The sequence below is a fragment of the Phallusia mammillata genome, chromosome 7, assembly GCF_965637545.1.
Source record: "Phallusia mammillata chromosome 7, kaPhaMamm4.hap1.1, whole genome shotgun sequence".
NCBI classification, from domain to species: Eukaryota; Metazoa; Chordata; class Ascidiacea; order Phlebobranchia; family Ascidiidae; genus Phallusia; species Phallusia mammillata.
Window position 1 is genome coordinate 14,999,565 of NC_137258.1, and position 19,808 is coordinate 15,019,372.

At 35.7% G+C, this 19,808-nt stretch overlaps 1 protein-coding gene and 1 pseudogene across 10 annotated transcripts in view; both read right to left on the reverse strand.

The window, feature by feature from the left end:
* The window catches only part of LOC145239715 (ATP-dependent RNA helicase TDRD9-like), a 72,492-nt gene that overhangs the window by 32,335 nt on the left and 20,349 nt on the right, over positions 1 to 19,808 (reverse strand). For 9 of the 10 annotated variants that reach the window (XM_080103105.1, XM_080103107.1, XM_080103103.1 and 6 more), the window contains 6 exons: positions 19,207 to 19,380; positions 17,447 to 17,539; positions 11,749 to 11,895; positions 10,446 to 10,526; positions 9,378 to 9,479; positions 9,159 to 9,311 (listed from right to left, as the gene is read on the reverse strand). In XM_080103105.1, the coding sequence (XP_079959231.1) occupies positions 9,159 to 9,311; positions 9,378 to 9,479; positions 10,446 to 10,526; positions 11,749 to 11,895; positions 17,447 to 17,539; positions 19,207 to 19,380 (750 nt within the window). Of the gene's footprint in view, positions 1 to 9,158; positions 9,312 to 9,377; positions 9,480 to 10,445; positions 10,527 to 10,928; positions 11,692 to 11,748; positions 11,896 to 17,446; positions 17,540 to 19,206; positions 19,381 to 19,808 lie in introns of those variants that run through there. The other variant, XM_080103113.1, reaches the window with a different exon arrangement.
* LOC145239718 (uncharacterized) lies at positions 3,899 to 9,152 on the reverse strand (annotated as a pseudogene).

The following is a 19,808-nucleotide window of genomic DNA, read 5'->3' on the forward strand; positions in this document are numbered from 1 at the left end:
TCTTAACATGACCACATTTATTTACTCAACGATTTGTTTTTCATGTTTTCTCTGTTTTATCATGAGCTCAAACCGAAAATTGTCGATTTATAATCCGGAACCAGACCGTTAATACAGTAATACTGTACTCTCATGTGTCATAGTATCAAGGGTAAGGGGTGGCATAGTAAATATATTTTCTATTGAATTTAGTTGGTGACGATCAAAAGTGGTATAGTAGCGAGGGTGGCATAGTATCGAAGTTTGACTGTACTTCCATTTTTTTCTATTCCATATGATATTTACCAATTTAATATACACATAATTTGATCTACATATATGATTGTTTTTGCAAACAAAAACGAGTGGGTCCCCACACATGTGTGTGTGTGCGGATTTATGGAAAACAAATGTTGCGGTTATTTTTAGATTCTCGAGGCTTTCCAGTGTACACATATTATGGGCTGTAATGGTAACCATTTGGCTATTGAGCCAAAATTTTGAACACTAAATGAGTAACCCACTGCAAACAATTTTTTTCTTAAAATTTTACCTTTTAGTACAGGGGTGTGCAACCTTTTTCGGCGGCGGGCCATATAACCAATTTCGGACATCAAGCGAGGGCCAGACAATTTTTTTCATGTACCGTATTTACACTTTTTTACACTACTGTTTGTGCGGCTTGCATTATAACATCATGTCGATATTATTTCCACACCCCTGCGTTTTGTTTTATTTTGCTTTTAAAATCAACTTTAAAATGTTAGGTGCAAGTAAGTTTCGTTGCAACACTGCCTTTCACAACAAAGTAATTGTTTACTAGACATAGAGGTATATTACATCACATTCGGTATAGTACGCAACAAGCACCTAATGCGAATAGAAGACCGTAGGTCTGGTGGGTGAATTAAGTTCCATGCGCTGGTTTAGCTTATTCTTGTTACGTATAGCAAGGAGATTTACCGAAATCTAATCAGAGAATCAGAGTGTTGTTGAGGGCCACACTAAATGGCTTGGTGGGCCGGATTGTGACCCGCGGGCAGCGGGTTGCACACCCCTGTTTTAGTACATATCACAGGCTGCATTTCTGACATAAGGGACTAGAAAAACTAAAACCAATTATTTCGGGATTAAAGGGGTGCAAAATGGGTGGATCCAATTAAAAGTTACAAAAATATTTAGAATATCTTACATTGCACCAACCAACAAAGCATGAAACTCCTAGATCACGTACTTAGGTCAGTATAGCCGTATTAAAAAAATTATTTGTAAGGGCCCTGTGGGTTAACCCTTGGGTCATTCGGGGTCAAACTTCAGGAGGATCAAATGTAGGTTAATTGCACCAACCAACAAAGCATATAAATCCTAGATGATGTACTTAGTCGTATAGCTTTTTTCAAAATTTTACATTTTGGGGGCCTGTGGGTGAACCGCTGGGTCATTCCAGGTCAAATTTCAGGAGGATTAAATTTATGTTAATAATTAACATCTGTCAAAATTTGAATAAATTTGAAGCACTCTTTCTTGACCAAGCGTGAATAACAAACCATGTTTCAAAAAGGTTATGTTTTGGGGGGCCTGTGGGTGAACCGCTGGGTCATTCGGAGTCAAATTTCAGGAGGATCAAATTTAGATAATAAACAACATCGGCCAAAATTTGAATCAATTTAAAGCACTCTTTCTTGACCAAACGCGTATAACAAACCAGCGTTAGACAGAAAAAAGGAAAAGAAAATATAGACAAACACAAAATGGATCTCCTTCAGGGAAGGGGACCCATAATTATAAGCTGTTAACATCCCTCTAAATGGCCGAATCTTTTTTGTATTGACAGCATTACACGCGTACAATAACAAAATAAAAATAAAACTAGAAGGGTGGCTTAGCACAAATTGCCCTTGCATATACACTATAACTTATTTAAAAACATTGATATATTTCCTATGCTTATTTTATATTGGGTCCCATACCATCTACTGTATTTTATAACCTTAGTTGTTTCTGCAAGCAGAAACTCATGGGTCTCCACACATGCAAAGTTGTAGATAATGCATTTCAAGAGATAACCATGTGAACGTTTAGTGTTGTAAGGTAAAACGCAGTGATCGGCACTGGGCTTAAATAATAATACTATGTAGAGTACAAACCATATAAATTTAGATTCACCCCAGATATTGTGCGAAGTATGTCCTATTTAATGTTCCTTTTCAAAGAAACGAACGAGTAAGTAGTGGCATAATGGGGTAAAACAAAAAATAAATAGCAAATTCTACAAGCTGTCCGGTTTTCATTCAATTCAAACATTGTGAAAAGGGTCACCTACTTTAGGAATTAGTTGGTTAAGTTGTGGTGGTACAGGGCAAAACATAACATTTAAGGACTTAGTATGTTTAATAAACTTTGCAAAATTTCATATAATTAGGACGTTTTTTAAAAGTTCATTTATTTTAGGGGGCTAGTTGAGTAAATGTTGGGGCTACAAGGTAAAACACATCAATTGAAACCTATAAATAGCATTATCCACATACTACTCAAATTTTATCCAATCCTGACACTGTTTAAAAAACTGACCCATTTTAAGGGGCTAGTAGGGTAACTAATGGGGTCCGACACACAAACTAAAAAAAATAGGAAACCTCAATTACTCGATCAATAGTACTGCAAAATTTCAGCCAAATCCGCCTATGTTTAAAATGTCGACAAAAACGTTCACCAAGCATTTTTTTTTTGACTCAGATTGGCTCGGCCACAACACCGATAGTGGTAGGGACCTTCCCCAAAAACCATCATCGTCTTAAAAACGAAACATAAAAGTCACAACAGAGCAAAATAACATTAACAATTACTCGGTTGCAGAAATAAAATTACAGTAAGTAAAAGGAGAAAAGAGCGAACAACTTTATTTGGCTTGACACATTACCGTTAGAAGTTAAATATTTGTCAATCTTTAATGAAACGATATATAACATATAAGTATGCGATATATCGTATTGTTTGGTAAATTACGCGACTGTAAAGTACGCGTTACAATGTAAAGTTTTTGGGTCCAAATTAAATTGAGTTTCAATAATTGGTTCCCCATAGATTTGTGCAAATCTTTTTAATTGATTTACGAGTGTTTCATATATTTTTGCTGCCTGTCGTTTTATAAAGGTGTCGGAAAAAGGTAAAGATTCATTTCTACAGTCTAGTTTAAATTTCTGCGCTATAATAGTGAAGCGCCAGATTGCTATTGTTTTAACAAGTATGAGGGGAGTTTCGTGGCTGAATATGTTATATAATTGTAAAGATGGTGTCGGATTAAGATCTACGTTGTGTTTCTCGAGAATAATTTCCTTTAACGTATTTGTTTCGATATGTTGCATTTTGTTAGTAAGTGTTCTATATTATCTTGATCTGTTCTGCAGAATTTACAAAAGTAAGTCGAATTCTACCAGTGTTGAGTATGAGCATTTGATTTTTTCTGTGAAAGTCACCCCATTTATATGCCTGATGAATTGACATATATGCATACTGTCGTTCTAGGTTATTAAAGTAATTTTTAATTCCTTTTTGATAGTATAACGCATGTTTCCACTTGAAATCGGTGGATAAAATTGGTACTGTAATTATTTCTTTTTGTTTAATAAGTTCGTAGTAAAAATGCCTAAGTTTGGCTTTTTTCCAATTACAATCAGCGTCAATTTCAATTAGGGTGTTGTAAAGTTTATATGTATTCTGCCAATCTTTTGTCATTTTCCATGCGTTTGGGTTATTATTTAAGGTTTTATCTTTTTTAAATTAAAGCCTAAGTTATAAATGGCCCATTGCAGCCAAAATTCGTTAATTTCGTCAGCATTTATGAGGTCCCATATTATTTCGAGTTGTGTAGCGTTTATTTTTGTTTCGACGTCGGGCAATCTTAAACCGCCTTTTTAAAAATCAGCGATCAGTTTATTTTGACTCAGTTGTTCGATTTTATTTGGTGCCCAAAGGAATTGGTACAGGATGTGGTTTAATTTGTTGATGTGATCTTTATGAGGAGGAAAAACGCGAGCTAGAAAAAGGATTTTGGGCATAACTATTGTGTTTATAATAACTATTTTCCCTTGCAGAGTTAAGTTTCTGCAAGCGAATTTGGAAACTGTCGATTTTACGTAGCTTATGTATGTGTTCCAGTTTTTATGCATAAACCAGTTTTGAGTCGTGCATATTATTCCTAGAACTTTGACGTCGTGCTTTAGGTAGTTTCCATAGTTGTAATTAATTTGGGATCTTTGTTTGAAAATGCGATTATCTCTGTTTTATCTTTATTAATTTTTTGGCCGCTTGCTAGTTCTTAAAGGTTCATTTGTTTGAATATTTCATTTAGTGAAGGTTGATCGGTTATTATAAACGTTGTGTCATCAGCATATTGTTGTAATTTAACTACAGTTTGTCCAAATTTCTCCCCGTTAATTTTAAGGTTACTGTTTGTGATAGTTATTAGTGCTTCCATGACGGCAACGTATAGAAGCATCAATAGGCCGCATCCTTGGCGGACCCCGCGGTTGATTTGTATTTTATTAGTTAATTTTCCATTCACATTGACCTGACTAGAGATATTTTTGTACAGTATTTTTGTCCAATTTATAATATATTTATTTATTTGTAATTTCACAAGAATTTTAAACATAAAGTCGTGATTTACCGAGTCGAAGGCTTTAGCCATGTCTACAAGTACAAGTGCTAAAGGAGATGTTTTCTGTTTGGAATATTCAATGATTGCTGTGATGTTATAATGTATGTGGTATAGGTATCGTTTGGACAGGCCGCATTTTTGCTCGTTGGAGATTTTCTTACTTAATTCATTTTTTAGCCGATTTGCAATTGTGGTACTTATAATTTTGTAATCTAAATTTAACAATGAAATGGGTCGCCAATTTTTTATTAATGTCCTGTCCTTTTTCTTTGGAATAAGTTTTACTATTGCGTTTTTAAATGTGTCGGGTAATTCTTCACACGAAGGTATATGTTATGGACTATTTCCATAAAATCATGTTTGAGTAATTGCCAAAATTTTAGATAGAATTCAATGGATAAACCGTCTTCCCCCGGGGAAGATTTTTTGTTCATTGAGTTTATTGTAATATCTAATTCTTCAGGTGTGATTGGGAGTATGTCTGGTTCGTTATGTGCTGGGTTCACTACGAGTTCAGATAAAAAGTGTTTTTGCGCGTTAGTGGATATTGGACTTTTGGTTTGCCAGAGTGTAGTATAGAAATTATATACTTCGTTAATAATTTTTGTTTGGTCTGTTTCCGATTTATCATCAATGTTTAATGTTCGAATGCTTGTTGTTTCTTGTCTAACATTTTCGATTCTAAAGAATATTTTATCTGGTTTTTCTTCAGGAGTGATATCTTTTAATCTTGCTCTGATTTGAGCTCCTTTCATCGTGTTTTGTTCTTGTGTTTTAATTTTGTTTTTGATTTCTACAAACTTAAGGTTTGCTTCTAGATTGTCCGGATTCATTTGTAGCATTAATGTTTGTAGTTCTATTTGGGCGTTTAGTGTCTCCTGTATGTCAGATTTCTTTTTTTGGATCGAAAATGAGATCGAATGTTGTTTAATTTTGCGTTTAAGAGCTTCCCACCAGAAAATGGGATTGTCAAATTGGTCTTTGTTATCTTGGTTATCTAATATTATGCTTTTGATACCAGAAACGTACTCAGGGTTGTCTAAATGTGTAAGGTTAAGTTTCCATAGGTTCTTCCCCCATCTTTTACTTAACTTAAAGGATCCAGTGGGAGCATAGTTGTGGACCGAGAAGTGTATAAATTTGTGTTTAAATTTAGCGAGTTTACTGAGTAAGTTAATGCTACAGCAGATTCTATCGATTCTTGTCGCAGCATTATGTGTTCCACGCATGTAGAATTTTTTTGGTAGGATGAAAAACCCGAAATGCGTCTGTTAGTTTATGGTTTTTTATTGTGTTCTGCCAGTACAGTTGATCACTTGTGTTTCGGAAGTTTTCAATCGTGTCAATTTGGTCTTGTATTAAGTTAAAGTCACCGGCTAGGATTATATAGCGGTGTAAGTTTCGTATTAAATGGTTTTCAATTTCATGAAAGAGTTCTAAACGTTTATTAACCGTACTAGATTTTTGCCCGGATGGCATGTAAAGGTTTAGAATTGTGATGGGTTTGTCGTTAAAGTCAAAATTGATTTTTTGTATTTGATATTCGGTTATAATTTCGTGATTAATTTGAAGGTCTTGTCCGAAGCGTTTTTTTATTAGGATGAGAGTGCCGTCGTGTTTTGCTTTACGATCAGACGAGTTTCTCCAGTGTGCGTTAAAAAAGAATAGTAGGTTTTGTTTGTTTGTCCAATTTATAAAGTTTGTTTGATTTACTTTGTGTACCTCCTGTAACAAAAAAATATTTGAATCAGCTTGAGCAATAAAGTGCGAAATATTTGACAAATTGTGGTCTAAACCGTTAATGTTGAAAGAAGACAAACTTAAAATATTTGCTGCCATTTAAAACAAAAAATTATGAGGATTTAGATCTGTTTTTGTTTTGTTTTTTCTTAGGTTTTTTTTTGACCTCCACTGGAACTACGGTTTCTTTTGGTTCTTGACGTTTGGTCTTCTTCTTCGTCTTTGTCTTTGTTGTTGACCTTGTTTTCCTCTGGTTGTCCAGGTTGGAAGAGCTTGTCAAGTTGGGTTTTTTTTTCCAGTTGTTGAGAAATGATGGGAGCAGATTTAGTTTTGTCATTATGGGAAGTAAGTGGTGGGTGAAGTGGAGTGTCCTGTTGCGTTTGAGGGGTGCCATAAAGAGAAGACCCACTTTCCGCGGGAAATTCAATCTGTTTCTTCGCATTTGTGAAAAGAAATTTAACATTATTTGTTTGAGATGAAAGTTTGGGGGATAAGGATTCATTTGGATTCATCAACAGGATGAGGAAAGCTGGAAGGTATTATCAAAAGGTCTTTCGTTCCTGAAGATTAAGGATCAGAAGGTTTATCATTTTGGTTTGTGGAAGAGTGTTCTGTTGTTTGTTCTTCTGCAATAGCCTGAAGAGCTTCTTTCTGCAACGAATTGTCAGGATTGATTTGATCGTTTAATTTCTTTTTCGTGTTTTGTTTTTCTATTTGTGCAAGGAGGGCAGTGAAATCATCTGGTTTGACGTTAGAGAAAGTTTTCCACTTAGGAGTGGATTTGTTGGGTTGTTGTTTCTTGGCTTTTTTGATTTCAGGTTCAGGTGTCCTTTCTATAGGAGACCCGAACGGACAATCCGAAACGTGATGATTTTCTTTGCAAATTTTGCACAGATGTCTAATTGGGCATCGGTTAGCCCAGTGCCCAAGACCAAGACAGTGTGCGCATTTGGGACCGAATGACTCTCCTGGTTTTATAACTTGCATTTGATGGCCAAAAATTTGGTGAGTGTGCCACATGTTTTCAACCAAGGCATCTTCAAGAAAAATATGCATATAACCGTGTTGGAGATTGGGGAAGTCTTTATAAGTAAGATATTCGTGTTTGTAGTATTTGCCCCATTCTAGTTGTTTACAACCTTCTGTCCAGTGTTCTTCAGTTAGTTCGAGTGGGACGGGATGGAGGGTTAGTTTGGTCAAAGGTCTAGGTGTTTTTTCTGCTGTAATGGTGATTGTCCCGTTCATATAACTGCAGGACTGAGCTGTTTTGTAGCGATTGTAAAGAGTCTCGACTTCATTTTTGACCAATTAGTGACGTAAGAAGGGAAAAATAATTGGTTACTTTACGCCCAAGGCGTAGGTTGACCAATTAGTGACGTAAGAAGGGAAAAATAATTGGTTACTTTACGCCCAAGGCGTAGGTTGACCAATTAGTGACGTAAGAAGGGAAAACCCCTAAGGATCTCTCGCAGGCACTGCGCCGAAGAGGTAGCCAAGAGCTTTTCCGAGAAGGTGAAGAGCGCTCTTTGGTTTTATCCTCCGAACCGTTTCAACAGGAAACAGGTGGGAGGTGACGAAAGAGGGCGTTAAAGATCAAGAGCGTACAAAGGAAAACACAAAACACTAGAGCAGGGGTTCTTAACCTGGGGTGCACGCACCCCCAAGGGGTGCGAGAACTGTTCCTAGGGGGTGCGGGGATGCTGAATCATTAAGGTTGGTTAGGTCTATTCTATTTAAGCAATGACAGAAGGGGGAGCGAAAATTGGTTAGTGATTTGAAAGGGGGTGCGAAAATTGGTTAGTGATTTGAAAGGGGTGCAGCAAGGAAAAAAGGTTAAGAACCACTGCACTAGAGGGTGCCTGTGCACCAAAAAGTTTTGCTGCTTCTCGCTAGACTGTACAACAACAAGTAAACTGAACAGGCTAAGAGTCTCCTAGTGGTTAATGGTCAAGCCAACAAAAAATAAACAAGCAAAGGTAACACGCAACAAGCAAAACACACACAAAAACGTTCACCAAGCAATCCACAAAGTCACAAACGAGCACCATACCCCTGCTAGCCCTTGTAACACTATTGAGCAACAGAAATCTTTCGTTTGTGGTGTCCAGTAACATACAAATATGTTTTACACTTTGGGGGCTTGTGGGGTAAATGTTAGGGCTACAGGGTTAAACACAACAACCGACAACTATAAATGGCATACTCTACAAGCTACCCAAATTTCAGCCAATTCTGACACTGTTTACAAACTCACCCATTTTAGGGGGCTAGCGGGGTAAATACTCGGGTTATTTGGACAAACAAAGTGGGATGCACATCTACATAACTATATCTATCACCTGTGTAAATTTCATCCAAATCCATCAAACATTTGATGGCAAAATGAGTCTGACAAACTATGGGAAGAAAATAACCCATTTTAGGGTGCTAGCGGGATAAATACTGGGGTTATCAACAAAAACAAAGTGGGATGCACATCTACATAACTATATCTACCATCTGTGTAAATTTCAGCCAAATCCATCAAACATTTGATGGAAAAACATGTCGGACAAACTTTGGGAAGAAAAAAACACAAACAATTTGAGTAAAATCAATATGTGTCCCCTTCAGGGAAGGGGGCCCATAATTAAACTGTAAAATAAAGTTTAGAAAGTCAGCATCATAATCACTGGTTGTTTTTACCAAACAAACTAAACACCTCCGACCCACATCTCTCAATGAAAATACTCATACAAAGCAGGGCAACCACCAGGCCATTAGTTGTAACAGTTTTTACCTCAGTCTCCAAAACATCCAAATGCAAAATCAGTCGAGATGCTAGTGTATAAACTTCATCCGATATTTCAGGGTTTGCAACATCAAGCTTTGGTAAAGAACCCAGTGATGTTAGATCTTCTGCATAGTGTTCCAAAACATTAAACAAGCGTCCCTTGAACAAAGTTTCAAAATAAAAATCCTGCTCCTAAAATAGCATTTAGTATGAAAGCAACTTTACTTTTATGCAAATAGTTGGAGCAAGTGAAAAATTTCCATTTACATGATATCCAAAATATTCAGCTATTTGATGACTATTTAATGTTGCTGACATCAGAATCACCTAAAAATACAGTTGTGGATTTCATACATTTTAAAAATGGTGTATGACTACTTTCTTTTAGATAGGTTAACATATTTACACAGGATTTACCTCGTTTTTTACTGCATGACTTTTTGCTAGTATGTTGCAATATATATATATGTTTTCAATAAATATAAAAAAATGTGTGTTTAAAGTAGAAGTATTTAGTCCGGCAACTACTTAAATAAATCACACAAAACAAAAAATGTATTTTTTATCCTGGAAAAAAAAAAGCTTCACGTCAATGGAAGGTCACACAAAACTGTATTATATGTTCGTGCGCACAATGACATAACAAATCTAATACCATCAATTTTACAGAACTCTTTTCACAATTGTATTTTTGTACCAACATTTTGACATCCTATACAGGTCGCCTTTATCAGGGTAAATAACACTAAATGCGAGTAGTTCAGTGCACGATAAACAAAGAAAAAAAATTGAGTTAAACAAAGTACATCACAACTTATTGAAAACACTGTGGGATAACAATTGATTTGGGCCTCTAATCTTTGAGCAGATCAAGTCATGGAATGTTCATCAACAGGGCAACACAATAAACATCAAAACAGATGTGATGCTTCATGCTACAGGCACCTGCTCAATGATTAGAAGACCAATCAATCGTTTTAAGGATAATTATCACAGGGTGTTTTTGATGCATTGTGACATACTTGCATTTAATTCTTTTTTCTATTGTTTATCATGCACTGTTTATCATACTAGTCACGTTCAGTGTTATTTACCTTATTATACAACAAAGTAGAAAAAAAAATATTTTATTATTTTACAAACCATTTAGCATGGATCATAAGTTATACAACAAAGTAGAAAAAATACATTTACCTGCTATAAAAGTTAAAATCATGTAAACATTATTTACCTAATTGTATGGGCAAGCAATAGCTACCAAACAGAATTATTGCTTACGAAGGTAAGCCCTACCTTTACGGACTTCGAATTAAGCCACAACAGTTTTCTGACCAAAAGCATGGCAAAGTCTGTTTCTTGATCTCTTTCATGAACCTGTGTAACACATTACTACATGGCTATTTACTGTTTACTGGTTACATGAACTAAAATCAAATCAGGATATTGTTGCAAATAAAGTTAAAACTAGAAGGGTGGCTTAGCACATTTTGTCGTTGTATTTACACTATAACCTATTTTACAACATTAATATATTTCCTATGCCTATTTTGTATTGGGTCCCATATTAGCCACCGTCTTTTATAACCTTAGTTGTTTCTGCAGGCAGAAACTCATAGGTCCCCACACATACAAAGTTGATAATTATGCATTTGAAGAGATAACCATGAGAAAGTCGGGTGTTGAAAGGTAAAACACAGTGATTGGCACTGGGCTCAAATAATAATACTATGTAGAGCAGTGTTCACAACCTTTTTTTGGTGCGACCCAAATACTTACCAAAATTTTGTTTTGTGGCTTCTCGCGACCCATGGACATGCATTCTTACTATTTGGGTTGTACTTTTGTTTGTAAATCAGGAAAGCTTTTTGAAAATTTCTTCGCCAGTTTGAAAAATAAAAAAGCATCAAACAAAAATTATTCGTTTTTCCGCCAACATTAGAGCTGGTTCAAGGCATTACGAGCCAGACAGCGCTTAATAGTGATCTCACACAAACATTATGACGTCACAAACAGAGTAAGTCACTATCACGCCAAATAGTCATGAAATTTTTATTGGGAAACAATTTATAGGTTTGGGAAATAACAAAATAACGCTATGAAACAGAGATGCTATTATTGTCACAAAAACTGGCGACCCAACTTTGGGTCGCGACCTATAGGTTGGGAAACACTGATGTAGAGTACAAACTATACAAATCAGATTCACCCCAAATATTGTTTGAAGTATGTCCTATTTAATGTCATTTTTAAAGAAAAAAAGAAGTAAATGGTATAATGGGGTAAAACAAAAAAAATTGATGCCTTGAATAGCAAATTCTACAAGCTGACCAATTTTCATTCAATTTCAACATTGTTAAAAGAGTCACCCATTTTAGGGACCGGTTGGTTAAATTGTGGTGCTTAAGGGCAAAACACAACATTTGAGGACTTAAAATAGTATGTTCAATAAACTTTGCAAATTTCATATAATTGAACACAACAATTGACACCTATAAATGACATACTCTACAAGCTATCCAAATTTCAGCCAATTCCAACACTGTTTTCAAACTCACAAACAATTTGAGTAAAATCCATATGTGTCATAAATACTTACCTCATCAAGTATAATGTGAGTAAATTTGTTAAGGTTCTTTGCTTTTATTAACTGATGTAAAAGAACCCCTGTTGTAACAAACGTAAGTCTCGTATCTTGTGAAGTCATTTTCTCCAGACCAACTTGATATCCAACCACCTGCCCTATCTATACAATAGCAAAAACATACAAATATTATTAACGGTTCTGTTTAACTACAGTCAAAGTAAAACTGATAACTTATAACATCAGTGATAAGCAGTCAACACAACGCATCAGTTGAAAACACAGTGCTTTTGTAAATGTCACTAATTCGTTCAATTAAGTTGATTTTTTACCTATACTAGAGTTTATTGCATAGGCGAAAATATTTGATTATTAAAAAATGGGATACAGACAAATCCGGTTAATCGCATATCGGTTAATAGCATAATCTGTTTGATTGCATCACAATTAAAAATCCCAAACCATGACTGAGTGTAGTTGCTTTTGAACTAGAAGGGTGGCTTAGCACATTTTGTTGTTGCATTTACACTATAACCTATTTTAAAACATTGATATATTTCCTATGCTTATTTTGTATTGGGTCCCATATTAGCCATCGTCTTTTATAACCTCAGTTGTTTCTGCAGGCAGAAACTCATGGGTCCCCACACATGCAGAGTTGATAATAATGCATTTGAAGAGATAACCATGTGAAAGTTTGGCGTTGTAAGGTAAAACACAGTGATTGGCACTGGTCCTAAATAATAATACTATGTAGAGTACAAACTATATAAATTTAGATTCACCCCAGATATTGTGTTAAGTATGTCCTATTTAACATTCTTTTTTAAAGATGGACACCTATGAATAGCAAATTCAAGCTGTCCAATTTTCATTCAATTCGAAAATTGGTAAAAGGGTCACCCATTTTAGGAATTAGTTGGTTAAGTTGTGGTGCTACAAGGACAAACATAACATTTGAGGACTTAGTATCTTCATGAAACTTTGCAAATTTTATATAATTAGGACGTTTTTTAAAAGTTCATTTATTTTAGGGGGCTAGTTGAGTAAATGTTGGGGCTACAAGGTAAAACACATCAATCGAAACCTACAAATAGCATAGTCCACATGCTACTTAATTTTAGCCAATCCAGACACTGTTTAATCAACTCACCCATTTTAGGGGGCTAGTGGGGTAACTAATGTGGTCCGACACACAAACTAAAAAAATATGAAACCTCAATGACTCAATCAATAATACTGCAAAACTTCAGCCCAATCCGCCAATGTTTAAAATTTCGACCACTAGAGGTGTTTTGAGCAACAACTGTTAATGTTTCTGACATCATAGGGCTGTTAACAACCCCCTAACTAACGTTCACCAAGCAACCCACACAGTCGCAAACGAGTAACATACAACTGGTTGCCCTTGTAACACTATTGCGCCACAGAAATCTTTCGTTTGTGGTGCCCAGTAACATACAAATACCTTTACACTTTGGGGGCTCTGTGGGGTAAATGTTAGGGCTACAGGTTTGAACACAACAATTGACACCTATAAATGGCATACTCTACAAGCTATCCAAATTTCAGCCAATTCTGACACTGTTTAAAAAACTCACCCATTGTAGGGGCCTAGTGGGGTAAATACTGGGGTTATCAAGAAAAACAAAAGTGGGATGCACATCTACATAACTATATCCACCATCTGTGTAAATTTCACCCAAATCCATCAAACATGTGATGGAAAAATGAGTCGGACAATTTTGGGAAGAAAAGGGTGGCTTTCTGATATACTTCCATTTTATATATTCTATACGATATTTACCAATTTACTATACACATCATTTGATCTAAACATATGATTGTTTTTGTAAACAAAAACTAATGGGTCCCCACATGCGTGTTTGTGCGGATTTACGGTAAACAAATGTTGCTGTGGTTTTTTTTATTCTTAAGGACAGATTTTTAGAAAGCATTAACCCAACAATAAAGATCTTTTGTTCGTATTCTTTTTGCACTATTATTGTCATATAATTACACAAACATTAAAAAAGAACGAAACAAATACTTTAATTTAATCTTGCTTTGACCCAGATATTGTCGTCCAAGGTCGGGTTTTGAACACATTTTTTTCTAGAAAGCTGTAACAGTTGTGTTACAGACACTTTAAATTAAAAAGCAATTTGCTACAAGTGTACACATAACAAATTGTTTTTCATTTAACTTTGTTTCGCAAAACCATTGACCTGTAGTAACCTCTCACGGTGCACACGCCAAACGACTGTTTGACCTATTGACACCGTTTTCAATAGCATGCCGTCCTTACTGTTTAACAAAACCGTTCAGCCTAACTTATACATGCCTTGAGTGTTGATTCCCAAATTCATTGCAAAAAAACGCTACGTTATGACGAAAGAAAGTTCTGAACAGTGTTAGTAATACCTACTAGTTGACCTTAAGTAACCCGTGGTCATGCGGCGGCCGACCTGACAACGACCATTTAAAAAAACATTTATCTTGCAAAAATGTCAAGTTTATTTTTTCAAATTTATTTTGATTAACAAGTTTTGCTTGAAATATACGAAACCGAAGCACGCTTATTAGGTTTAAATCATGTCATAGGTGTGAAACCTTTGCCAAAACTGAAAATGTGAGTGATAACTTAATAAAACGAAATAGCATTGCTGTGCAAAACAGCTGATTTCTGATCACCAAAACGACGTCTCGTAAAACGTCTGTCCGACGTCAAGCTGAGCCCTCCTGTTATCGTAAACCAGTGAGTTACTCTCTTGGGACTTCTGCCTACAGTGTCTTTCTTGACCAAACGAGCGTTAGACACATTTACGTTTCGGGGGCCTGTGGGTGAACCGCTGGGTAATTCAGGGTCAAACTTCTGGAGGATCAAGTTTGGATTAACAACTAACATATGTCCAAATTTGAAAAAATTTGAAGCACTCTTTCTTTACCAAACGAGCATCATAAACCAGCGTTAAAAATTTTACATTTCGGGGGCCTGTGTGTGAACCCCAGGGTCATTCAGGGTCAAACTTCAGGAGGATCAAATTTTGGTTAATAACTAACATCAGACAAAATTCAAATAAATTTGAAGCACTCTTTCTTGACCAAACGCATATAACAAACCATGTTTTAAAAAATTTGCATTTTGGGGGCCTGTGGGTGAACCGCTGGGTAATTCGGGGTAAAACTTTAGGAGGATCAAATTTAGATTAATAACTAACATCTGTCCAAATTTGAATAAATTTGAAGCACTCTTTCTTGACCAAATGCGTATAACAAACCAGCGTTAGACAGACAAAAAAAGAAAAAAAATACGGATAAAAACAATATCCACAACTAGAATAGTGGTTTTCCTATATATTGCCGGGTTATATATACTACATCATATTTAATGATGTATCACATATTCCATTTACTATATTCATAATAGATATATATTTGGCACCTACATCTCATTGGGTCCCTATCTTTTTCCTGGCACTTTATAACCTAATTGTTTCTGCAAGCATAATCTAATGGGTCCCCACGCATATGCATATGCGATTTGGTAACAGTAAAAATAGGACACAATCACTGTTAGATATTTACCAATTTACTATACACATAATTTGATCTACACATATGATTGTTTTTGCAAGCAAAACCGAATGGGTCCCCACACGCGCGTTTGTGCGGATTTATGGTAAACAAACATCCAGGTTATTTTTAGATTCTTAAGGACAAGCTTAACCAACTTTAGCCTTAACCCAAAAAGTTTTGTCCGTATTGTTTTTGCATCATTATTGTCATATAATTACAAAAAACAGTAAATAGGAACAGGAAAAATACTTTTAATTTATTCTCATGCTTTGACCTTGATATTGTCGTTCAAGGTCAGTTTTTAAACACAATTTTCCAAAACTTAAAATGTGCTTGACAACTTAATAAAACGACATAGCATAGCTGCGCAAAAACAGCTGATTTCTAATCACCGACACGACTGCCTCATAAAACGTCGGTCCGGACGTCAAGCTGAGCACTCCCGCTGCATTCAACCGCCTTAATCGTAAACAAGTGAATTACTCCCTCGAGAGTTGAGACTTCTATCTGACTGAGAAAATGGTCACGTAACGACTGCGTTCATGCGTGAAGCAGAGGCATTTTTTTCTATGCGCCACTATGGTCAATCACTCCCATTGCATCAGCTGTGCACTGAGCGACGGGCAAATACGGTCATGACATCATACGCATCGCCTGTCCCTGTCGTGCCCCCGCAGCGTTAACGTTTACAGCGCAATATCACTAACACCGTATCATCTTAATTCCAACCAATGAGAAAATGGTCAAGTGACGACTGCGTTCATGCGTGAAGCAGAGGCATTTTTTCCATGTGCCACTATCGTTAATCACTCCCATTGCGTCAGCTGTGCACTGAGCGAGCACAAATATGACAGAAGATAGCATGTAAAACCATATATTTACTATTACTGAGCCGATTGCACTGAAATTTTTACCAGCCAACAAGGAGCACCCTATCCACAGCTGTTAAAAATTTCAGCAGGTTAAGTCTTGTATTTCTGGCCTCAATAACATGTGAACAAACAAACAAATATTTGGGGGTAAAGGGGTGAAAATGGATATATACAACTTCAAGTTACAAAATAGTTTAAAATACGCTGCAATGTACCAATCAAACGTATGTAACTCCAGAAACATCTGCTTTAGCAAGTATAGCCGTTTTTAAAATTTCACGTTTTGGGGGGCTGTGGGTGAACCAAGGGGTCAAACGGGGTCAAAATTCACATGGACCATCTTTTGACCAATATCTATAATAAGTGTAAATTTGAAAAAGTTTGAACCATTCTTTCTTGACCAAAACATGGGAATAAATCTACGTTAAAAATTTTACGTTTTGGGGGGCTGTGGGTGAACCGAGGGATCAAACGGGGTCAAAATTCACATGGACCATCTTTAAACCAATATCTGTAATGTGTGTAAATTTGAAAAAGTTTGAACCATTCTTTCTTGACCAAAACGTGGGAACAAATCCGCGTTAGAAAAAAAAAAATATAGACAAAAACAATATGTGTCCCCTTCAGGGAAGGGAACCCATAATAACCCATTTTAGGGGGCTAGTGGGGTAAATACTGGGGTTATCAACAAAAACAAAGTGGGATGCACATCTACATAACTATATCTACCATCTGTATAAGTGTCAGCCACATCCATCAAACATTTGATGGCAAAATGAGTCGGACAAACTTTGGGGGGAAAATATCCATTTTAGGGGGCTAGCGGGGTAAATACTGGGGTTATCAACAAAAACAAAGTGGGATGCACATCTACATAACTATATCTACCATCTGTGTAAATTTCACCCAAATCCATCAAACATTTGATGGAAAAACGAGTTGGACAAACTTTGGGGGGAAAATACCCATTTTAGGGGGCTAGCGGGGTAAATACTGGGGTTATCAAGTCAAACAAAGCAAATGGCACATCTGCATAAATACATCTACCATCTGTGAAAGTTTCATTCAAATTCACCAAAAGATTTCATGCCAAAAGTGCATGCACAAACTTCACCAGAGAAAAAAAAAAAAAAAAAAACTGAGTGAAATCAAGATGACTAGCTGTGTTTAGCAAAATTAACTATACTGCACTGATGGCAGGTAAGAAACTGGAACTATTACTTACATTGTATAACATTTCGCAAATGCAAAAACAGACTTACTTGCCAGTTTCTTTCGTGACAGACTCTATGTGCAAGGCTTAAGGCAGCAATTTTACGTGGCTGTGTAATCACAATGTTACAATACTTTTCCATCTACAACACAAATGTAGGCCACAGTAAACACTCTTCAAGTAAATAAAGGTGTTAAAATTACATGCAAGACAAAGCATTTAAACCACCCTATGAGAATATTATTCGGTATGAAAGTTCTTGCCTCTTGAGAAAGATGGGCAATTCGATTCACTCAACAACAAGGAAGCTTTATAACAGTCAAAACTAAATGTAATTGCTACAGCAACATCCAGGATTAATTTCATCAATTTAATCTAATGTCACATCATAGACAAGACAATATTTTGATCATGAGCAAACAATTGCTTTTTTTGTCATTTGGGTTGGGAACCAGGGTGTATTACTAAGCAGAGAATTTTTTTTTACACTAAATTTACCAAATTTAAAGATACAAATACTTCATTGTTGGGAAGTGCTGATTGTGAAACAAGGTATGAAACCAAAACAAGTTTTAAGTGCAAGCTAGTTACCGTTGTATTTAAGAGGACAATCACCAGTAAACACAATTTATTCAAATAGCTATATGCTTAAGCTTATGTGCCCCTTGTGCCTTGTGTTTGTTTGCGAGTCATGGGGTCATTTAGTTGGAACAATGTAGCCAAAGTTTCTTTCTCAGGGAATTACATGTGGTTGAAACAGAATTAAAACCCACAGCCTTGTAAGCACAAGGTAGTGGCTAAACACACGACCATTTTGGCAATTTATTGTAAGTTAATACTAGTTAAGATGTTTGGAAAGCATTTGGACAGGAAAAGCAAGCCATTGTCTTGTTTGTCTTAATCAGTGCTTTAGCCTAAACCTAAGAAAAGATCAGTCCATTCACCACCTTTGCCAACATGTTATGCTTTGCCCTGAAATATTTTCCAGTTTTTTTAGCCCTGAAATATTTTCCAGTTTTTTCACACTAAAATATTTCCCAGTTTTTCACACTGAAAATGGGGTTCAGAAGAATGAAAAGCATTAAAACAGAGCTTAGATCAAAACTGGCACTAGCAAACCTTGAATCACTTATCCTTATCTGCCTTAGCAGTGCTTCCAGTTCATACTTAATCCAAAAGAAATTATTCAGCTATGGCATGTAACATGTGGGAAGAAATATACACGTTTGCATTATTAGGCTCAAACTTATTTGTGTCATTTGGTAGGACAAAGCTTAAAGCTACCACATGTTTATGTGTGAAACAAGAAAACTTCACTCAATTGATCATAACCCTATTAATCACTCCACATCCTGCAGGAAAGTAAATACACAGAAAACCACTGTTCCAACCAAAGTGAAAACCACAGGGACCAACCTATCTATCATAAGAGTAAACCTAAAAGAGTTTGAACAACTGTGTCTTAACCAAAAGCGTCAAAACAAACTAGTGTTTAAAAGAAAAAATCAAATGAAAACATTGTATTATCTATAGGTACCAATAATTATTATCAGCAAGGGTTAGCATCATCTATAACGTCCACTTGATATTCTGTTGTAATGTCAAAATTCTAAAAACTCTATGTGAATTGCATACCAAATTTAGTTGTCTGCAAGTGACAGAATAGAAAGGTCTAAGAATACATTAAACTGTACTTCTTGCTTGGTTAATGTGATGTTGTATGAATTATTCAGATGGGACCAATCAAACTGCAAAACTAAGAACACACTCCAACAAATTCATTACAGAAGACATTAAATGTTTTATTACCTTTGCATGTGCATCAAGTATTAACTGGGGAACCTGTGTAGTTTTTCCACTTCCAGTTGATCCCTGTAATACTGTCACAGAATATCCGTTTATAGTTTCAAGTATAGTTTGATGGTATGAAGTAATGGGAAGATCTGGATTGTACTTATGGGAGAAGTTGTAGTGCTTGTAGATCTAAAACAAAAAAAAGGAGTTATTTGGTTCAAACTAAGCAAAGTTGAACTTAAGTGATTTTAAAACTTATGTTCCCAGCAACATATTTTTGCAACAATCAAAAATTTACTATTTATCTACTTCCAATTTAAAAGTAACTGAGAATTTGAATTGTAAGAATATGGTTGTGAGGGAAATCACCAAGCAATTTTAAAAGGACTCTGAGAAACTTGAAGTGTTTCTACAAAATTATGCAATATAAAATCTTACAACTATACGAGCAAAAACTTGAATGGGTGTTGCTTCATTCTACATCTTTGGCAAATTTGTTTTCAGTAAATGTTGTTGTGAGAACTCTTTCACAAAAAACAAAAAACTTTTAGTGGTTAATACCAGGTTTTGTTTAGCTGAGATATATTTGGTTTCATAAACACATTTAGCTTTGAACA